This window comes from Ruditapes philippinarum, unplaced genomic scaffold (genome assembly GCF_026571515.1).
Source record: "Ruditapes philippinarum isolate M1 unplaced genomic scaffold, ASM2657151v2 ctg1794_1_1_1_1, whole genome shotgun sequence".
Classification (NCBI taxonomy): Eukaryota; Metazoa; Mollusca; class Bivalvia; order Venerida; family Veneridae; genus Ruditapes; species Ruditapes philippinarum.
Window position 1 is genome coordinate 218,980 of NW_026855931.1, and position 23,228 is coordinate 242,207.

At 32.3% G+C, this 23,228-nt stretch overlaps 1 protein-coding gene across 1 annotated transcript; it reads left to right on the forward strand.

The window, feature by feature from the left end:
• Nucleotides 1-10,533: 10,533 nt before the first annotated feature.
• Nucleotides 10,534-16,510, forward strand: LOC132744896 (thyroglobulin-like). The gene is made up of 10 exons (XM_060733690.1): nucleotides 10,534-10,778; nucleotides 11,806-11,913; nucleotides 12,335-12,361; nucleotides 12,724-12,856; nucleotides 13,636-13,715; nucleotides 13,979-14,176; nucleotides 14,347-14,458; nucleotides 14,862-14,941; nucleotides 15,682-15,869; nucleotides 16,405-16,510. The coding sequence occupies exons 1-9, from the start codon at nucleotides 10,607-10,609 to the stop codon at nucleotides 15,867-15,869; spliced, it is 1,098 nt and encodes a 365-aa protein (XP_060589673.1). The 5' UTR covers nucleotides 10,534-10,606; the 3' UTR covers nucleotides 16,405-16,510.
• Nucleotides 16,511-23,228: the final 6,718 nt, after the last annotated feature.

The following is a 23,228-nucleotide window of genomic DNA, read 5'->3' on the forward strand; positions in this document are numbered from 1 at the left end:
ATTTTCTCTGACCCCAAAGTGCGGTCGTTTGCTTGATGTTGAAAAATGCATATGTACCTGTTTAACGCACTTTGGGGTCGAAATTGGACCCCAAAGTGCGTACCGCACTATGGGGTCCGACCCCAAAGTGCGTAACGCACTTTGGGGTTCGACCCCAAAGTGCGTTTGACCCCAAAGTGCGGTGTTACAAAGCACATATGGCTCTGTAAAGGTTAATGCATTTGTGTCCTAAATATAGGCAAATGTTTATGACCTTGTGGTTGGTACATCCTGTTTACATTTAACGACTTCTGTAACGATAAACACTCTTGACCCTTTGTCTAAATTACAGTCATATCTTTAAAGTATAATCAAGGAAGATAATATGATGGTACGTATTTAATTTAAAAACAAACATGTTCTTTACAAATCTAGAAATATTTGTTTAAATGATAGTTAAAACTGGGACATTTATAAGTCGCGGCAATAAAAGAAAACTGGTTATGATATTGGTTTATTTCGACTTAAAAAACGCATTGACATGTAACTAAAACAATATTAAAACATATATGCATGTACATTTTTGTTTTGAAATCAAATCATGCACAATTATGTATATATAGTGACCGGACTTTTTACTTTAAAAGCACCATCGTTATTTACAATTTTGGCGAAACTGCGTCATGTGATTGAACAAAAAAGCGAATGTGCGAATACCGAAATCGCAACTTTTATTTATATATTACAAATCTACAGAGGAGCAGTGGGGCCAACTTATTTTCTCAAACTTGACTTACTATTAACTGACGCTTTTCTACGGTGTTCCGTTTGGGCCATCGTTTCTTCGCATCAGCGACCTCTCAATTACCTAAAACACCTAAGCGACGGGAAGATGTATTCTGCGTATCGTCCCTTCGCTTCAACGCAATTACTTTTTACTTTCAGCAGAGTTGACATTTAACGTTCTACTTGTTTAAAAGTTAAATCGGAGTAAAATTACTCCCTTAACATGGCATCTAGATCAAGATGAATGTCTATTTTATATGAACAACTGAGAATGATACTACGATACTATACAATGAAGTGACGATACGATAATATTATAAACGATTTGCCGAAAGGACAAGACGATAATGCGAGGAAACGATAAGACAAAACGCTGGAGTGGCACGACAGTACTATTCATCGAAGCGACAAGCCTATAAGACGATACAATAGAGTGAAGAGACGTGGAGGTGGTCTTTGCAGTTTTCACTAAAGATCACGGCCGTAAGATTCTACGTCCGGGAATCGAACCCGGATCGACTGATTCAACGTCCAAATCTTTTCCTATTGAGCTAACCGGTCGGCATGAGCAAAGAAACGATGCGATGGCACGATATTTTGTATATCATCCCGTCGCTTTGGTGGATGGTCTGCGCATCGCCATGTGCCTACGGTATATCGTTTCGTCGCTCTGGCGTTTTAGGTTTATAAGAGGTTGTTGATGCGAAACAAAATACGATGGCCACATTGAAACATGGTATTTATAAGATCATAAAGCGATTAAGTTTACTGAAGATGACAAGTCCAAAAGTCTAATCGGAACTTTGTATTCAAATAGTTGGAAACCGGATACACAAATTATGCGTTTTCATATATGATTTTTTTACAGTTCTTGAATTGCCGCTCCCATCAAAAGATTGTAAAATACAAAATGAAGATGCAAACCTTGTGACATGTTAAATATATAAAAACTCAATTAGCCAGTACAAATAATGCCCTTTCAAATATCTTATTACAACTCAAGGCTTGATGCCCTCGCCATCTTTTAAAATATTGTGCTTGCGTAGCTTAACTAAAAGTAAGACAGAGAGGTACATAATATTTATTAGTATATGAACAAAATGAAGATGAATAAAACATATAAAAAAGTTAAGCTATTTGATATTTAAAAGGACGAATTTACTATTATAAATGTAATTGTATTAAAACTTTGGGACACGAGAAACATGTAGGGAAAAACACAGACAAAGTGTTAGACACAAACTGTCGTAAACACAATGAAATAAAGAGGAACAAGCTCTCTTTAAATTTTCTACTTTTACTATCACTATTTAAACACCTTTTTACGTCTGCCGCCGCAGATGGTGATGTTGACAGGAACAGGTAAGCGCAGTGGAAATAAAAGTAAAAGTAGGTCTACTGGAACAACTCACAAATGCGTTTGTTGACACAGATGATCTAAGGAGTCTGACAGGTTGCCTTGATAACGATAAACAAAGTAAACGCCACGATCTATTCTAGCAGCCACTAATTCACCACCAACTTTGAATTAGATATATTAATCCTACTGGGCTCATGACATACTTATGTGTGAACATGTTTTACCTAAACTTTGTGCATGCTGTCAAAATGCTATTGGCTATGGCGCCTATCAACCAATACATATAGTAGGCTCAATCCCATTGGCAGTTTCTTGATGAACAGTTGTACTCTTTAGGCTTTAGGTCAACGACTTAAGTAATAATACATGTACATTGAGTTATAAATAATGCATCAACATAAACACATGCATTAAGGTATTAAAATATTTGGTTTAAACATATTTATTTGTCACATAAGAACAATATTTAGTTACATGATATTTAGATTTTTTCAAGATTTTATTTTCAATACATGCAAAAGTCCCACAATAGCGGGAAACATAAGCAAACTTGCGACATACATAAATGCATACATACATACAGAGACTCACATATCATAATGTAGTAGAAAACGGCTATTGATATTTCCAAGAACAGAGCCTAACACATTCATATTTATTTAAGCTATAAAATTGAGCTGGGTATATACACGTATATGTAAGTGAAAAGAATAAATATTACAAAATTCAATCATCAAAGACACAAAAAAGGTCAAAACTTATCTTTCGCATATTGTAATTTAAGACATGATTTAAAATTGTCTAGTTAAACACATCAAGTTCTAATAAAATGTTGCATTATTTTCATACAAAAAAATACTAAGATTCTTTAGTTTATTTGTATTTTCCGATGTGACCAGGCTTACAAATTTAAACATAATAGGCATATTTATGTAAAAATTATCTATGTATATTTTTCTATCATTTTCAAATTCTGGACATACAAAAAGATAATGAAATTCATCGCCAATATCGTTACATATATTACATTTACGGTCTTGAGTAGGTATATTCTGCCATCGTCCTATTTCAATTGGAAGGCGATGATTTCTTGTCAAAAATAGTAATAATTTCTTAGCTTCTTTTTGATATATTTGTAAACGTTTGTATCAGAAGTGTTATTTAGTTCAGAACGCCAATTTGCGAGTAAATATCTTTTAACTTTTGAAATGTTGTTTTTATCAACCACTTACTACAAATGTATTGCTAAAACTTTCTATGTACCAAATCCCAGAAAAACCAGTTTCACATAAATATTGTTTTACATTTTCTATCCACAATGATTTAACTTTATTATCTATATGTAATTTACGTAAAAAAATATATACCTTTGAAGATAATTTTGTTGGTTCATCACTATTGATATTTTCAATAAGTCTTGCCCAAAATGTAATTACTCTGTGTTTGATGTGCACATTGAGTGGTAGGACACCTGTTTCACCATATATCATTTAAGACGGGGTTGACTTTCTAAATTAAAATATATATTTGAGAAATTTCAGCTGAATTCTCTTTAAAACATTAACATTTCCATGTCCCGAAATTTCGCTTCCGTACAGTAAAATAGGCTTGATAGTTTTTTTTTCAAATAATTCAATTTGTAGGTCAAATGGTAAAGCCAAAGTTTTAATTTTCCTCAGTAATGCAAATCGTGCTTTATTAGCTCGCTCAGCTATTTGTATTTTAGATTTATAAAACGAACCACTTTTATTAAAATATATCCCTAAATATTTATATTCATTTACCATTTCCAAGACATGTTGCCCAATTTTAAAAACATTATTTATTTTTGGACGTCCTTTACTAAATATCATAACTTTGGTTTTATTTACATTAATATATAATTTCCACGTTTCACAATATAATTTAAACTGATCTAAAGCCTTTTGAAGATCAATTTCATTTTCACTGAAGATCACTGTATCGACGGCATAAAGCAAAATAAAAAGTTTAAGATAGACATGTACGCCTTCAATAATTGTATCTTTTGAAACTACGGAAGCGTCCTGGTGCCAATTTAACATGTTCTATAAAAAAAGATAACTCCTACGTAGGAGATAAAAAAAAGCCTAATTAGGAGTTTATAACTCCTACGTAGGACTTTATAAGTCCTACGTAGGACTTTTTAAGTCCTACGTAGGACTTTTAAACTCCTACGTAGGACTTTGTAACTCCTACGTAGGACTTTATAAGTCCTACGTAGGAGATAAAAAAGCCTAATTAGGAGTTTAAAACTCCTACGTAGGACTTTTAAACTCCTACGTAGGACTTTTTAACTCCTACGTAGGACTTAATAACGTAGGACTTTATAACTCCTACGTAGGACTTTTTAACTCCTACGTAGGACTTTGTAAGTCCTACGTAGGACTTTGTAACTCCTACGTAGGAGATAAAAAAGCCTAATTAGGAGTTTATAACTCCTACGTAGGACTTTATAACTCCTACGTAGAAAAACTTATAAAGTCCTACGTAGGAGTTATAAACTCCTACGTAGGAATTTTAAACTCCTACGTAGGACTTTAAAACTCCTAATTAGGTTTTTTTCTATCTCCTACTCAGGACTTATAAAGTCCTACGTAGGAGTTATAAAGTCCCACGTAGGACTTATAAAGTCCTACGTAGGAGTTATAAACTCCTAATTAGGCTTTTTAAACTCCTACGTACGATAATTTTCTGGTTATTTTGGATTTCCTTTGTTTTTGTATGTGGGTTTTATATTTCCTGTTGTCCAGCTTTCTGGAATTACTCCTTTATCAAAAACAATATTGAATAATTTCTTATATATACTTAACATTAAGTTAATTGAATTTTGTATTTGTTCATTAACATTTTCATCTACACCTGGTGATTTATTTCTTTTTAGATTTTTAACATTATCTTATATTTCCTTTTCTGTAATTGGGCCATTAATGTCCTCATTTTCAGTAAAAGAGTTTCTTATACTATATATATTGATACTCTTCATTTGAGTTTACATCTTCATTCAATGTTTTAAATACTCGTAAAAACTATCTAATAAAGCCATATTTTCTTGATTAGTGTTTTTTCCATAATTATTTTGCCAGTATTGTTTTTGATCAGCTTGTTTTAACATACGTAATTTACAATTAATACAAAAAAAAAGATTAGAATGGAAGCAACCTAAAGCTTATTGAAGTATTTTCCCATAAAATAAAGTAATAATAAATATTAAAAGTTTCCTTTCTAAGTTAATGTTTCTCTCTTTTTTTTAAAGAAAAATATTCCGAATATCGTTAATCCCAAAGTAGCCTACACACTAGTTTCGATGTTCTGACATGAAGATAATATTCCAATTCTATACAACAAAAGCATTTATGCAAAGCATCAAAGGGCGTCCAAGCAAGAAATGCAGCAAGTGAAGACGAATTAGTAGACATTTGCACTGTAGGGAACGTGTTACAGTATCGCGTTTTTCGGTTACAGTATATAATTTTCAAGATGGAGGATTATTTATGGGAAGAGAGGTAGGTGATTTTTATTCAGGTCCATACTACTAGTTTAGTTTCTAAAAGATGTTTTTGTGCTTTGCTTGTAAGGAACAGAATCCGGTATCTAGTCATTATATTTCTTCAGACCATGCACCGCAGATTTATTTCTATATTGTCTCATAAATGTGCAGATTTGACGGTTTAAAAAAAATGAATCGAGAGACCAACGCATTTTTCTCACATTCAGACATTATTTAAGCATTTCTAGATAAATAAATCTACAAAACGTTAGTCCTTTGTGTTTAGAAACGTTTATAAAAGTAAATGACCAGTTGAACCTATTTTCCTGTAGGTAAAATGCGTTTGAAAACATAAACTATGTTACAGTATAGAGCGAGGTTAATTTTGAAGGGTAACAGCATAGACCTAGCGACTTTGATCCAAATTGTTACAGTTTATACCCAGATTTCGGTTACAGTTTAGATACTTGCCAAATTTCAAACAAACTTCGTGTATCCATTATTTATATGAAAAAACTCATACCTTTCTATTTAATACATTCTTGAAAGATTGCTTATAGAACCACAGACCTTCCGTATATTAGCTTGATATATTCCTCACATACAAAGAATCCAAAGTCATGATTGGATTTCAACTACAGCTGTAAAATGAAAGGTGATTTGAAGTTGACGGCCTTATCCCGACTCTGCCACTTTTATGTACCTCCATCAGGCTCACTAGAGAAGATATTGTAATTGTCTGACCTTAATTTATACTCTATAACTTTCAATATTATTTTCTTATTCAGAAACATGAAAACTGCTATACAGGATGTCTGAAATAAAAAAAAAAAAAAACGACTTTTAATTTAACAATGACAAAATAATCGTAACTTCAACAAAGTAGCATTCGGAATGACGCCATGATCATGATTTGATTTGAATGCTTTTGGTTCGAGATGAGAAGGGTCTTTAAACATGCCTTTTTTTCGTATCCCCGATTGCAACCGAAACCATTTCAACAACTTACTTGGTAGAAAGTCATGTAAATTTCATCACATTTAGTCAAGAAGTTACTGAGCGGATGAGATTGCACACACATGTGTACGACAGACGGACGAATAGCCATCGGGCCAATAAGCTCACAGAGATTTAAAAGTCTATGTAACATTCATGCATTTTACCTAGTATATATAGAAAATTTCGAAGTCTAAACTGTAACAGAAATCTAGGTATAAACTGTAACAAAATCGGATAAAAATCGCTAGGTCTATGCTGTAACCATGCACAAATCACCTCGCTCTATACTGTAATATTGTTTATTTTTTCGAACAGGAAAATAGGTTCAACTGGTCATTTACTTTTATAAACGTTTCCTAACATAAAGGACTAACGTTTTGCAGATTTACTTTTTCTAGACATGCATAAATTATGTCGAAATTGGAGAAAAATGCGTTGGTCTCTCGATTCAAATTTTCAAACTGTCAAATCTGCATATTTATGAGACAATATAGCGATAAATCTGCGGTGCAGGGTCTGAAGAAATATATGACTAGATACCGGATTCTGTTCCTTACAAGCAAAGCACAAAACATCTTTTAGAAACTAAACTACTTGTAGTATGGACCGAAATAAAAATCTCCTACCTGTCCTCCCAACAAATAATCCTCCATCTTTAAAATTCTATAATGTAACCGGAAAACGCGATACGACGGTGATGTGATGACCAGAAATTCTTATAAACTTTTCAATAGTTAATTAATTTTTACCAGAATTGTATATCATTTATAAATGGGCAGACAAAAGACATTGTTCATCATGAACTTTGGCAGGCATGCTATAGATTAGAATATTGAATGTTTTTTTCCACAGGAACTTGAAATTCTATCAATATTAACGATAATATCCAAAGTATACAGGTCTTTAATATCCAAAATATACCCTCCTATGGTATAAGTTTATTTATATTATAAAGAGGGTATTTTTGGATATTATCGTTAATATTTGTGTTTGTTAGAATTTCAAGTTCATGTGGTATTTTCTTTGGAACATAAAAAATAGTAGTCAAAATGAACAAAGTCTGTTAATTGATTTATTGAGAGGTCAATCTACTATTTTAATGAATTACTTCAAAAACCTCGTCTGACCCACCTGAGTGAGTGCTTACATTCCTATCAATATACACATAACAACTCATGTTCAAATTGCAAACGAAAGTTTCTGTTGTTAAATTGTCACAATATTCGGCAAATGAATATTCCACTCTTACTACCCTGCACAGTTACCTATAGAGACTTGAACAGTGAATAGGTTTTATAGTATACTACTGCTAGACCTGTTAACCAAAAATAAAAGTTATGAACTAGGTGTATTTAAATATTCACGGTGCAATCAGGGCCGTAAAAAAGAAAACCGGAGAGACCTACGGAAAAGACAACTTCTATGATACAACAATTGGCCTACTTAATTTTTTACTATAGATTTATAAAGAGTGCAATTAATTGTTTTAATATGTTTCTACAAAATCGCGCAACACGAATGACCGTTTCGTTAAAACTAGAACTACTTCTATAAATAGATTTTCGGACTTTCACAATCATTTTATGTTAAGGTCATCATTCTATTGATAGGTACAGCAGTAAGATACATAATAACCCACATTATTAATAAAAAAAAACCGAAGAGCGCGATTAATTGACGGATAAGATAATTTCATTTGAATATGTTTGCATTGCGAAATTCTCCAGTTCGCTATTCATTATACATATCGCGACATTTCATTTTTCCTCATACCAATCGGAATGATCGGCTATTATGACAGACGAAAACGCCCGAGAAGTTGCAATTGCCTTTTCACAAAATCTGATTTCATTTCATAAGGGCCGTCGCGCTTCGGCGCGGACGTCAAAAAAGGTAACCCGACAAAAATATGGCGGATGACGTGCCATATACCCGCCCATCCCCGGGAGATTTACATCGCACCAGAAAACAATAGGTCATATGGCGACTTGCCAGCTTTACTTGTGGCATTCCTTGCATTATTTCAGGCACTAATGGACACCTGAGTAGAACCACAGAGCTGGATAGCTTCCTCACATGAAAAAATCCAAAATCTCTGTCGGAAGTCGAACCCACAGCGGTGTGGGGCAAGTGAATTCTAAACCTATTTAAGAAAGTTTTTTCTTCATATTCGCATTATGCTTTACACATTTACTTAAACGTACGCAATAAATTAGCATTGTTGTGGTGTTTTATGGATGGATGCATTTTTATAAAATAGAAATTTAAAACGGTGCACTCCCTCACCGACCCATTGTAAAAAAGAGATTTGATATAGTGCAAAATTATTTGCAATTGTGCCAAACTGAACATAAAGGCGAAACTATGCACCGATGAAGCCTCTCTCTTTTGTTTTAGTTTGCCACAAATGTTTGTAGTCAGCAAATTTCTTATTTTTGATTCCTCTGTCTGCACATGTTGTTAAATTCGTTGTAAAAAGATAAATTAAATCAACCATTGTGTACATCATTGCTAAACCAAACATACAATACACTGTTTAGCTTTGGTTTACTTTTGGTTATTTCACAATTAACTGACACAACCTCACATTAGGAAATATAAACAAGATAAAGTCGACAAACATTCAATTTATAGCATTATCTGAAATCCAGGCACGAACCATGTAGGTTGGGTTAGTTTAAATACCTTTGATGTTAGCCACATTTTTAAATAATACATAATTACAATCCACAGTGTACAACAGGTCACAAAAGTTTGGGTGTTATCTATAGGTTCGACACCAGTGAACACAAAATATCTGTCGCTTTGAATCATGTCATAAAAATGTATAATGACGTAATTTATAAATGATTTTAATTCGTTTATATTCCAAGTTATAGTTGAGGATATTATACGTTGATATTTGTTTTCCGACGATATACCTTGTGACGACTTACTTTTGACGTGTTTAATTTTGAATTTGACTTTTCTTGGTTTTAGGGTTATCAAGATATAAATTATTTTAAAAAAAGCTTGGCACAGGCTAATCACTTTCTATTTCAGCAAGATTACAGGTAATAACAAGGATGAGTTACAAACTTTTGCAAAGTCAAATGATATGTACATTGTAATAATATTTGTTTTTTTATTGTACACGTTTTAATAATAATACGGCTAGTAGTTGCTATGCCTTTTTGTTACAATCTCTCCACCTCGAAACCGTGATACATGTAATGATTATCTTCTATTTTGTTTTTAGGCCAATGCGTTTGCCCTAAATACACATACACGTACATGTTTAAATGGCTAAATTTCAGCAAGATTTTATTTTCTACCACCATAACCCGAAAATAAGTATATTAATTCAAGTGCAGAGTGGTTATATGAGGCCTTCATATTCTATGTGAAAACTACTATTTCGTTCATAAAATTTCGCTACTAAACAAGCGAAAATTATCGCCTCTAAAAGTAAAGTTCGCATGTCTTTAATTTTGCTAATCTCTCCAGCGATAATAATCGCCTTTAGAGGAGATAATTATCGCATGCTACTAGCAAATTTTTTTGGACGAAATAGTTCACCGTAAAAAAGCACAAAATCATAATTATCAACAAAATTTGTGACTCATACTTGTAGAAACACAAATCGAAACCAAGCCGCCAGATAACGAACATATAGGCTATGTAAATAGTGAATCATTGTGATTAATTGTGATAAGATTATCTTAAATTACATTACGCAGCAATAAACTGTTACACTCTAACTTAAGAGTACTCGTCTAATTGATAATCACTTTTTGGAAAAAACAATGTCATGTTTGTGACGCGACATGACGTAGGAACCTATCCTCCACAGTGGAAGGGAATCGCTTATCAAGCTGAACTTGCAAAGATTAGACACGAGTTTGACAGTATAAATATACCTGAAACTAAAAACTTGTCAACAATTTCGCTTAGGATATTCAATTTTATTGTCGCAACTAATAACTGACAGAAACATGTTAAAGTTAGTGGCGGTTTTGGCGCTTGTTGCCTGCAGCAAGGCGATGATCCAGTGCCCACATAATGCCTGTGACGCCTTGGATTGTCCAGTAATGGACGATTGTAACGGAAGAGTTAATGCTAACGGAGGCTGGTGTGGTTGCTGCGATGCCTGTATAACACAAATTGGTAAGAATCTTACAATAAATATTCATTTTCTTTCATTATGTAAGTACAGCAGTCATAGGTCATAATCAGATATCATGAGAATGAAGGTATAATAGTTTCTTTTTTCTATGCAAAATCAAAATGTGAATGGTGACTTATAATGTATTAATGATGATGTTAAGTTATAAAAAGAGGAACAATTTATTGGTGATAACATTGAAAGTAGTGGATTGTTTACATAAATATTAATCGTAGAATGTATTTTATTAAGTATTATGTGTATTAATTTCATAGACTTGACCCCAAATGAAAATGCAAACTATTATTTAATGCCCAGTTTTTATATATATATTTTTAAAGGCACATTATGTCTCAGAAATTATTACTTTTACTTCTTTGGAAATAGCAAGCATGAGTTTTATAATGTTTATATAATGGTTTTAGGGTACGTTAGATGTTTATTAATTATGTGAAGAAAGTAGCGCTAAGTGTGAACTAATTTTTCATGAAAATAGATAAATGTAAACCAAGTAGTATTTTGACTTCCATTCAAAATACTGAATCACTATAACTGTACTAATTGCCAAACAGCAATAGAAAAAAGATGGCCAATGAGTAACATTTTGGACAATATAAAAGAACACCAAAATATATATAAGAAATGCTATATATGTCAACATGTAATGCCGGTCATTTACTTGCGCAGTAATACAAAGGTCTTTTAGTAGTCCATAAACTCGACATGTTTGTTGCAAACAGTTGTTCAACAGACAATATCAAATTATATGATAATTATGATACCACTACTGACATTTGCATCAATTTTCAATTATATCAGTTGTTTTTATGTCTGTTTGAGTAAAGTATAATAAATAAATTATGTACTATTACCTTCTGTTATCTTCTCGGATGTAAGGCCCTTGACAATTTTAGATAACATTTGAAATGTATTGAATTTTTGATAGATTTTTGTTTTGCTTTAACATTTAACCGTGTTTTGTAAAAGTGTTATGTCAGAATGATTAATTAAAGAAATAAAACTTTACAGCTGAAGGTGAGAACTGTATGAGTACAATGTTGCTTGGCGTTCCCTCAACCACAGAGTGCGCCGACGGACTCACATGTGACGTTCACTCAATGACATGTAAAAAGGCCGGTATGTATTTGTGACGTAATGAGCTTCACCTGGGTCGCTTGTTAATCATACAATTTGCTATTGTCTGGCGTGTTGCCTATGACATTGTCATTCACTTAAGTAATGAATTTAATTGATTGATTAAAATAATAAAATGCCATAGAGTGTTATATAAATGTCAAAAGAGGTTTACGAACATCAAAATAATTCAAGCTTTTAACCACTGATTTACCCCTGATTACATTTTAATGCGCACGATGCGGCCTATAATTTTAGGCGGCAATCGCTTCGAGATATGTACATAAATGTAATATGTAATGAAAATTAAAGTACACTCTAACATATCCACTGTAGCATTGCATTATGTATGTAATTTATTAATATTTATCCACACTGCATTATAATGTTTGTAATCATTTATTTTTCCTGTTTCATACAACAGCCGTGAGCCAATCCGACGATAGCATTGGTAAATATATAATTGTAATATTATTATATAACTCGCATTATTATATAATTCTGCATATTTTTAAAAAAGCAATTTTGTATTAAAATATAAAACTAAATATTCTAGCATTGTGAGCAAATTCAAATATTATATAAATTCGGACATTATTGAATCCCGAAATAGTCTATAATAGAGTATTGTTTTTGTGCATTATTAATTACATTAAGTGTTCCAAATATTCTTCCTTTGTAATTTTTAATTGGCAATGATGTTGGTTGCCAGAAAAAAGAGAATTTTTATGTTTATTTCTTAAAAAAGTTTTTTATATTCTCCATTTGGTTGTTTCGTTCTGTAACACAATGTTCTATATCTTTCACTTGAAGCAAATTCAATCTGCTTAAGAAAGAAAGAGGAGATAAGAATGTCTAAAGAAAATGGTCTCCCCTTGATCGGTGTCATGGAGCCTCAGTGTGACTCGAATGGTGAATATGCACCGGCACAATGCGAGGGATCAGTGTAAGTATTAAAATGTTACGTTGCATTTGTTTCCGGTAACACAAGCGATGATGTTGTTGTTGTTGCTGCTGCTGTAGCTGCCCCCGCTGCTGATGCGCTGTTGATGCTGCTAAACATGCTGTTATTACATGTGATACATTATTGTCTTATGTTTTCAATGTTGATATGTTGTTGTGGCTGATGTTGTTTCTGCTGCTGAGGGTTATCTTCTTACTTGTGTTTTTAGATTAAAGAAAACATTGTAAAAATATAACTGTGTGAAGATATTTCGGTGTTCAATAAGAGTAAATAGAATTTGACCTACAAGTCACCGTCTTGAAACATTTTTGTTATCAGACGCCATATCAGAAACTGGTCATGATATTGAAAAGGATTAACATAATCGTAGTTTTAAGCATAATAACCATCTTGAAAGCAGCAAAACAATTCGTGAAGCTTGCACACACAAATAATAATAATAATTAACAGTCTGCATGATGTAATGTATTGAATCCACGAGTTTCGTCAGCCTGTCACTGTAATTTGTTGTTGTTTTTTTTTCTTTCTTTCTAATAAAGAGCTATGTTGTTCTTAAATACATATGAATCGATGTATTTTTTACGATACATGCAGTCGTCATTGACTTGGACCTAATGCTACATATCATTTAAGTTAACATTACTGCGTTGTCGGGCTCACAATCGTACATCGGTGTCATAGGTTATACACGGTTCATAAGATAACACGTGTTTTTTCTACTAAGATAATTTCCAACATTAGTATTTTGTATATGTTTTCAGCTGTTTCTGCGTTGATGATATGGGAATGGCCATTGACGGCTACAAATCTAGCATCAGTGAACTAGCTAATATGGGATGTCGTGAGTATATTTTACCTACAGAATATTATGATAATTGCAATTGTCTATATCAGTGATAAGAGTGAACATCTTGTTAGTGGTAATACTAGATAATGGTCAATGAATTAGCCATTGATCTACTACATGTAGTATAAAAGCTTTGTTTTAATAGAATAATTATAATTTACAAATCAATCAACTAAATTATTTACTATTTTTCTATTTGTTTATTTATTTTTGAAATGTCAAAATCATTGTTACATAAAAATGTCTGATATTTTCAGAATGTGCCAGGGATTTGGCTGCCTACATGAAATCCGGTTTAATCGGAAAATTATTTTATTGCGATTCAAATGGAAATTATCAGTCAGGTCAGGGACCCGATGCCACCACCACTCAAAAACCAATGTTATCCGGATCTCAAACCGGAACCGGAAGTCTCTTAACCGGTGTATTGTCCGGAGGAAACATCATGCCTTCAGGTAAAAATGTCAACAATAAACCTTTAATGTACAAAAATTAACGTTTCCGAAAAGAAAAAAACCGATTACTTTTTGCTTTAATAGAATCAAGACGTTTGTAAATATCATGGATAAGATAGCAACAAATCTATCTATATAACGTAATATTTCATACACATCATTCCTTGCAGGCGAATGTTCGAAAGAACTTATGTCAGCTCAAGGAAGTAACTTGTTAGGAGCGTTTGTTCCAGAATGTGATGCGGATGGCAAATACGCACCAAGACAATGTCAAGGTTCAGAGTAAGTTATACACATACGATAATTATAAGGTCCTAAAACCATGTCAAACGAATCGTTAAAATTCGAAAAAGAAAATCTGATTTTTCACGACATAATCTTCAGAAACTGGTGATATTAATGAGGAGTGAATTGAAAATTATTGCACAAGTCACGCACAAATCAAAACAGTTAGCTACATTTTGTGTTAAATTGTATTTACAAATGATTCGGAGAAAATGCCGACTGACTTTACTTCGTGTGTATGTTTTTTGAGTCGTGTACCATTCTGGATATTAAACTATTGTAAAAAATTGAGTTTAGATTTTGGTTTATATTCTCGTTTTTCATTTAATATGCTGTCAACATTTGTTATATAATAGGAAAAAAGATTGAAAATAACTGAATAAGAACTGCTTTCATTTAGGTGTTACTGTGTAAGGAAGGACGGAACTAAAATTGAAGGATACTCATCCCCAATATCCATGAAAGATCACGTGACATGCCGTAAGTCAACATTTTATCATACGATATTAAATTTTATAATAATGGTCAACAAAAATTCAGTAAAATTTTCATTAATACGTATTGTAAGTGTTTAAAGTATTAATCGAAGCAATTCGCATTTTAAATAAAAAAGGTACTTACTGTTATTACAAGAAAGGTTCAAGTTAAAATATATAGGCTCTCAAGAAAGTCATAGTGATCGGAAGTAACACGTGCTTTTAATCGAAAGACAGGGTATACATTGAATGTTGTAGGCTCACAGGTTACAGTGATTTAATTTTTAAAAATATACTGTGATTCAGAACACTTCACCGACTCGGCGGTTATCAATTATTATTTTCCGAAGTTTGACGGAAAGGGCCGAAAAGTTGCGATTGAGAAAACTGAATTGACCAGAGGACAATTCAAGATTTATTTCGGATCATATTGGGAACATTTTTGTAGAAGTATCCGGAAAATTCATTTAATTATATATGTGGTAATTGTTGTTTGTATATAGTAATTGTAAAGTCCCTGGTCGTTAAATCCCGCATGAGACTTTGAATTTTGTCATGTAATGAAAACAACGACGGTTCTCCGAGATATCCTCTCAGGTTTGAAGTAATGCATGCAGTGATACATGATTTCTTCCACCACTAGTAAAACTATCTTCCACCACTAGAAGGTCGCCATATGACATTAACAAGAGTGTCGGCATGACTTAAAATAACCAAACCAATAAATATCTTAAACTATTTCAGAGTGTGCACGTGACAAAGACTCATATGAAGCATTAGGGTTAATTGGCCGTATTCACACGTGCCGAGGTAACGGTAATTACCAACAGTACCAGTGTCTGGGCTCTGTATGTTACTGTACTGATGATTCTGGAACCAGACTCGGGGACCAGTCTGTATCCATTGGAAACATAAATGATCTGAAATGTTAGGTAAGGATAAGCTAGTAAACAATCTGTTTATGAAAGGACTGGAAGATTTCACTTAGAAATGTAATAAATGATTATTTGTTTAATTACGATTATAGTATTAATTTTATTATAATTCTTTTTTCACATAATAAAGAGGATGTTGCATTCATAGTCAATGAATATTTATTTAAATAATAATTTCACTAACCTATGCCGGACATAATACCAAAGTTGAAGCCATATTAACATTTAATGCTTAGTCTAATTTCTTCAGTACGTATTTATTCGCGAAAGGAAATCGTATTTAACTTCTTAGTGTTTCTCACTAAAGCACGCTGAAACCTTTAGGGTGATTTCAAGCATCATGGCGTTTTACTCCGAATATAATTATGATTTTCTGAGAATTAAAAAAAAAAAAAGAACCAATCTTTCGTTCTGAAGTCATCGTAAAATATAGGCTTATTATAAATTATAATTTTATTTAACTTCGTTTAGCTATTGGAAAAGTTTATCAATGTAACTGTTGTCAAAACGTTAGAATCATTTTCTGTTTTAGGTATCAACAACATAGTGCATACGACAAATAATACAGATCTGCCGTTTTATTGTTGTATTTTTTATAATTGATTATTTTTTGTACTATAATAAACATGTAAAACACACCAATACAATCTTTCTTCGAGATTACTTCAACCACAAGAAGGTTCCGTTATTTATTTTTAAGGATAAGACGGTGTATTAGCAATGATGGATGTATGCTATCGGAAAAAAATATGTTGCCTATTCCTTCAATATGAAGCCAAACTAGTCCGAAGTTCTGAACATTCATATTATACAATTATTGACTAGTGAGCCATTGAATATGATGTGATATTCACCGGCAGATGACATATTGACCGAGGCGATAGCCGAGGTCAATATGACTTTCTGCCGGTGAATATCACATCATATTCAATGGCTCACGAGTCAATAATTGTTTTATTATATGAATATGCTAAGAAATTTTTAAAAAATCACAAATGTACAACATAATATACATGTACAAATTTTACCTCGTTGAAGCGCGGGAAAAAGGACGCACGTGTTAGGCGTGCAACGACTAGTACGCGAACGCTGCGCATACAAAAATAATTCAAGTTTATACTCATCATTGCGGTGTAGCCTTTAAGTATAATAGTCAAACAAGAAATATGCCATAAAGAACAAAAAGCGACACTTATTTTTTTAATTAACTCGTGTAATTAACAGTCTACGGTGTATGATCATTGAATATGAGTCTCAATCTATTTTTAGACTGGGAAAATCCAATTCAGCCAGTGAATATGAGTTTATAAAAAGTTCTGTTGACTACTGTTTGGACCAATGAAATTGCAGCTATATTTAGATCATATAATAAAATTAATTAATTATCTCACTAAACTTGTTGCAAAATTTCAATTCATTGATTTTTGATATCGCAATACATTTGAGCCGTGTCACGACAAAACCAACATAGTGCGTTTGCGACCAGCATGGATCCGCGCAGTCTGATCAGGATCCATGCTGTTCGCTTACCAACTCTATTACAAGTAGAGAAACTGATAGCGAACAGCATGGATCCTGATCAGACTGCGCGGATGCGCAGGCTGGTCTGGATCCATGCTGGTCGCAAATGCACTATGTTGGTTTTGTCGTGACGCGGCTCATTTGTGCTCTAATTGACTGAATCGATTTCAAAACATGGAAGATAAAATAAAGTGGCTTAGTTCTTACCATTGTATGTATCTATGTTTCTATTCGGCATCATTAAGTTACATATATATTGTAACTGAATGATAGGAAAGGACTGAGCAAAAATTATTTCAATATTTGCAGAGACAATTTTCATGCTGATAGGTCCGTTAGTAAAACTTTTGTACGTTTAAGATAAAAACAAATTCTTAACAAACGAAAAAAATGTCGTACAAATTATACTATTGATCACCACAGCAACAAGACACTTTCCTATATTTTTTGGGTAAAATAAAGTAAATTATGTCTATGATATGAGCTGTTCTAAAAATTAACTTGTACTTTTACTTCTTGATTAATGCAGTTTTCAGAAGCACGACTCAACCCATGCTCAAGTGACTGGTAAATGCACTGAATAACGAATAAAGGAGATTGGTCACTGCTAAGACACAGCCATATTGTTTATGTTAAAATTCATTAACGCTTTACGGGGACATAACATTTTACAATAACCCGTACAATTAAAAAAATACAATCAAACATTTTGGTTCTCAAAACGGATTTGATATAAGATTTCAATAAGGATATATTACCAATAAGGATAATTAAACGACAGAATATTTCCAATCAAGTTTTCTTAATTAATCTTTTTGCTTATATTAAGACTTTCAATGATTTTCTTTAAGAAGTACAAACATCTTAATATCCAATATATTTTGGGGGATTTGAAGACTTTGTACTCTTCTTTCTTGAGTTACAACTATATTTTAGATACTATAGCACGGTAGTATCAAAACATTGTAATTTAGACAGATATACATTATAAGGAACAAAATCTAGAAATCAAAAGAAATTGAATGGAAAAACAATCTCTTTTTGCAGCTCGACTTTCAAAGACTATTAAATGTAATGTGTAAGGAAACAAAATACCGCTTTATCATCTATAACACTAGTTGCAAAAAGCAGAGTACAGATTTTTAAAAAACGCATCGACAAGACGAAAACAAGTTATATGATAATTCAAAACTAACACCTTGTCCTTATAGAAACAACATTTCAAAATATATAAATAATAATGGTACTTGTCGAGGTTATAAAACTAGTAATATTTATCGGCAAGTATATTTTATCCCCGATTTACTGACTACAACCACACATTTAATAAAATGATAACTAAAATTTAATTTAAATACTTTTCTTGCATATTTTTTCATTATATTTTTAAAACAAAAAAAACAAACAAAAAAGCAATATCAACATGCAATTCATTAGTAGGACAATTGTACTAACGTATATTAGAGACTTTGTGTTTTTCTTTGGCCTAATGAGCACACTGTACATGTACAAGCTACACTCGGGAGGATATACAGCCCTTGCGGAGAATAACATAAGATAAACACAGAAGTTGCGAGAGGGGAAAACAACCATCTTAAACCCATAAACAATGAAAACAGTGCTTCGGGTTTCGGGTTTTGTGTAAAAATGAATTCAATTTCGAGCATTTACGTTTATTCTTTGCAATAAAAAAATAGTGCAATAATATGACAACAAATACCTAATTTTTTTAAAGAATGCAAGAGGAGAAGCAATGATAAATGTTAACAAAGCTTTCGAAAAAATCATCAAAAAAGAGCCTTTTCCGGATCTAGGGCGGAATACGGATCCAAGTCTGCAGCTATATTTACGTTGTCTCAAATCAAAGCCGTAACTACAATTAGCACAGGAATATATCAACTGTAAATAACACTTTGAAAGACTCGGTTTCCCCTTGATGTGGTTATTGACAAATTAGATAAAGTTTAATAGAAATAAAGTCCAACTGCATACATCGAACAGAAAGCCACTCGAAAGAAATATTGAGTAAATACTCCACTAATGACATTGACATGATGTTTTGGAAGGAAAATGAAACAAGGAAAGCCAACTCCGCAATTAATAAAACAAATGTGGAAACATAGTGATCCCTCAGAAGCATTAATCACAACTTAATTTTATGAAAATTGCAGACTCGGTTTGATTGAGTATGTACATGAGGGATAATGAATAAGTGCACATCCCTCACGCCCCTAGCACCGGCTTGAGCGGTACTCAATTCTGAATACTTTATAATGCTGGCATAAATGATCTGAGAAACCAGAAACATATAACAGTTTATCATAATACTTTCGTGACCATTGCGAACCAGTTTTAAACACAAAAAGAGGCAGACAGACAAGTTACAGAGATGCTTTATAAGATTTTTTAATGTAAAAACCATTTCGATTACACATCACCCGTTTTACTTCAGATTCTGATGGCATTTATCGTGCATATTGATTTTTGGTAAGACATACAAATATAAATGTTCCATTTCGAGATAACAGTACCTCTGGTATAAAAATGTCAATATGTTTTATTTTCAATCAAGTTTTGTTAATTGACATTATATTTTCTGAGATGTATGTGAATATACACACTTCTCATGTGGACATGCTTCTCCTGTATCTTGATAAGACCTGGTGTTACTTGTGAAACTGTATTAAAGCACGTAATACGAGTATTTAAGCATATGCTTGTTTGTTTTTTTCGTTTTCCAAGGTTGATATATTCAGGCCCTGATGTAATGTGATAACCGACTTAGACTCAGTTAGATCAAAGTGATAACATATCCAGCAATCGTCTCTGCAATTCTTATGAAAATTTATTGTGATTAATGCTTCCGAGGGATCGCTTTGTTTCCAGATTTTTATAAGGCTCAAAAGTAGGACCAGTAAAAAGTGACCCTGTCTGTCGCTTTTCACACCTTGTCTTCATATCAATAATACTTAAATCAGAATCATAAAAGGAGGACATTTGTCTACTGTCTTAGTGCTACATGTAGGGAAAGTATGCTTGTTTATGTTTGGAGAAAGAACTTGTCACAACGTTTCACATCAAAGTGTGCAAAGTCATGTACGTTTATCTAGTAATTACACTGTATTTCTATCTCCCAAAATGTGATTTTATCTATTATAACATCATAACAGAGAGCGCATTGTATATTACTGTAACTGATTATACTCCTTCAAATTTTCATATATTTTTTTTTAATCTTTGATAGAATTGAAAGGAACTACTCTTCAAAGTTCCATAGATAAAAGATGTACCACCATTTTAACAAACATTTATAAAAATACCAAGCATATCGAATTAATGATCAAAATGGTTTTCCGGTAAGCATTCCATAGCTTGATACTTATCCATATCTACATGACTTCGCATACAGTAATACTGCCATTTCTCCATCTTTGGAATACATTTTTGCGTCTTCTCTCTGCAACAACTGTTGTTATAGTATTTACATACCTCGTCACATGTATCGCAACCAGGACATTGGTTTTCCTCACCGCAAACAAAAGGTTGGATCTATTCCTTCACGCCATGCTTTAGTTATAGTTGCCAAGCGCCAGTTTTAGGCAAAAGGAACGAAATTGCAAACCTTTAGAGGAGATTCATTACTGGCATTTGTTTTAAGGAAAATATCTGATCAGATATGAAGAAGTCACAGTCACGATATTTGTAAGATGACAAAGAGTTTAACATTTAATTTAGCTCTAATGAGTTAGACCATCTGGTATTAGAGCTTAACATTTAATTTAGTTCTAATGAGTTAGACCAAAATCTGGTATTGAAAATTGTATCGCAATTTTATTTTCCTTTATTGTCAATTTATTTTGATTATTATCAATTTGTACTTTCCTTCAAATTAATTGTCTAAGAGTGCGAGTAAAATATTTAACGTGCTTTATCTAAAAAAACATATAAAAAAGGTATAAATATTTTTTTTTTTAAATGCATGACGTGAATGCTGTATTAGGTTAATCACTAGTAAGTAAGGTACCTAAATTATCGGACGGAAAAGTAAATTCACTTATTTTGAAAATTATGTATTATAAGTCCTGCGATAGATATATCTCATTGTAATAATAATGTAATATTGTATTTTGTAAATTTTTCATGTCCAAATATAAGGGTATATATTCAAATGTATGCCAGGGTGATAATATTTTAGTTTCCAAATTAGTATCTCTAACGAGTGGTCATTTTGACTGTATCGGTAGTCTTCGTTGTAATTTTAACAAGTATGAAAATATTAAATATATACATACACAAAATGATAACTTTTCCCACAGGTTTTACATAGGTAAAAATACACCACATGTTTTACCTATGTTTGGCACATCAATGATTTCCATATGTAAAACATATGTGGTTAAGAATATATGTTTTTCATATGTAAAACAACTTATGTTAAACCAGGACCATATGAAAAACATATGTTAACAGATAAATGTTAAACTCACGGTTACCACGTGTTTTTCATGTGAAGAAATTCTCACATGTTAAATATATGTGAACTTTCATATGGTTTTTCATATGATAAATTTATAAAAAAAAATAAAATACTGTTAATTATAGAATATTGTAACATTCTTTTTATTTAATTGATTTATTCTACTATTATTATAAATATCATAAATGTTATTATTATTATTATTATTAATTCATTTCAAACAGCTATAGGTTAATTGACATGATTGGCTCTTCCAGTCATGTCACACTTAATTGTGGGACTGAAATTATACATAGCCACTGGTTGATCTGCTTTACACAAATTCAAATTATTTTATACATTGTGAAAAAAGAAGAGACCAACAACGTGACCAATGCTGGCAGAATAATACGTCGATCGCTGTCTGTATAGCCCTTTTTACGACGCGGTCCGTTGCTATGAAAAAATGACCGGAAGTCGTATTTTTTTCGCGCATGCGCAATTTGCGTAGGGCAAAAAAGCCATGTCCTACATAGAAAAGAAGTAGAAATTCATAGACAATTCCGAGTTTGTTCAAGGTAAAAATTAGAAAAATCATATAGAATAGCTTTAACAGAAACACAAAAGATGCCATCAAAGCTGTGTGGCCAAGATTGCCCAAAAAAAGAATGGAAAAGACGATTGTTTAAGAGTTCCCCCTTACGATCACTGACCTGACATTGAGATTATTGTTGTAAAAATATGTGGAAATACATATATTAGCAAATACAGAAGTCAATTTAATTGTTGTTGAAAACGTCCATATTAAAAAAATATTTTTATTACATATAATATATAACATTTTTATATAAATCTTATTAACATTTAAAATCGAGGTTAAATATCATTCTGACAAAAAAGTCGGAGCACGTGATATAATGCATTTTTAGTTTTCAGTTTAGCTAACTTTATCCTTTATCCGACTTGACTGATATTCCAAACAGAAAATTTTTAAGTCACATAATATATTTAAATAATTTTTAAACTCTTGTGAAGTTAAGATGAGTGGTGGAATAACACACATTTTGTCCGGTTCCTTAATTGTAACACATGCATGGAAATGCACGTCATGTACACTGTTTGTCACTTCACAAAATCAATAAACATTAATGAGATTGGTATAAATACAAATTACTTAAATTACGATAAATCATTTTCATAATTTTAAGTAATTAACTATGTCATGGTACTAAAACGATCCGGTTGAATGGTATTGTTAAGTAGCTGGCAAATAACAACCGGTCAGGTGTCAATCTGTTTGACACATACCGCCTTGCCAATCCACTTTTAAAGGAATACCAATTGTGAAATATTATGTAATACATGGGTAATAAAATGTG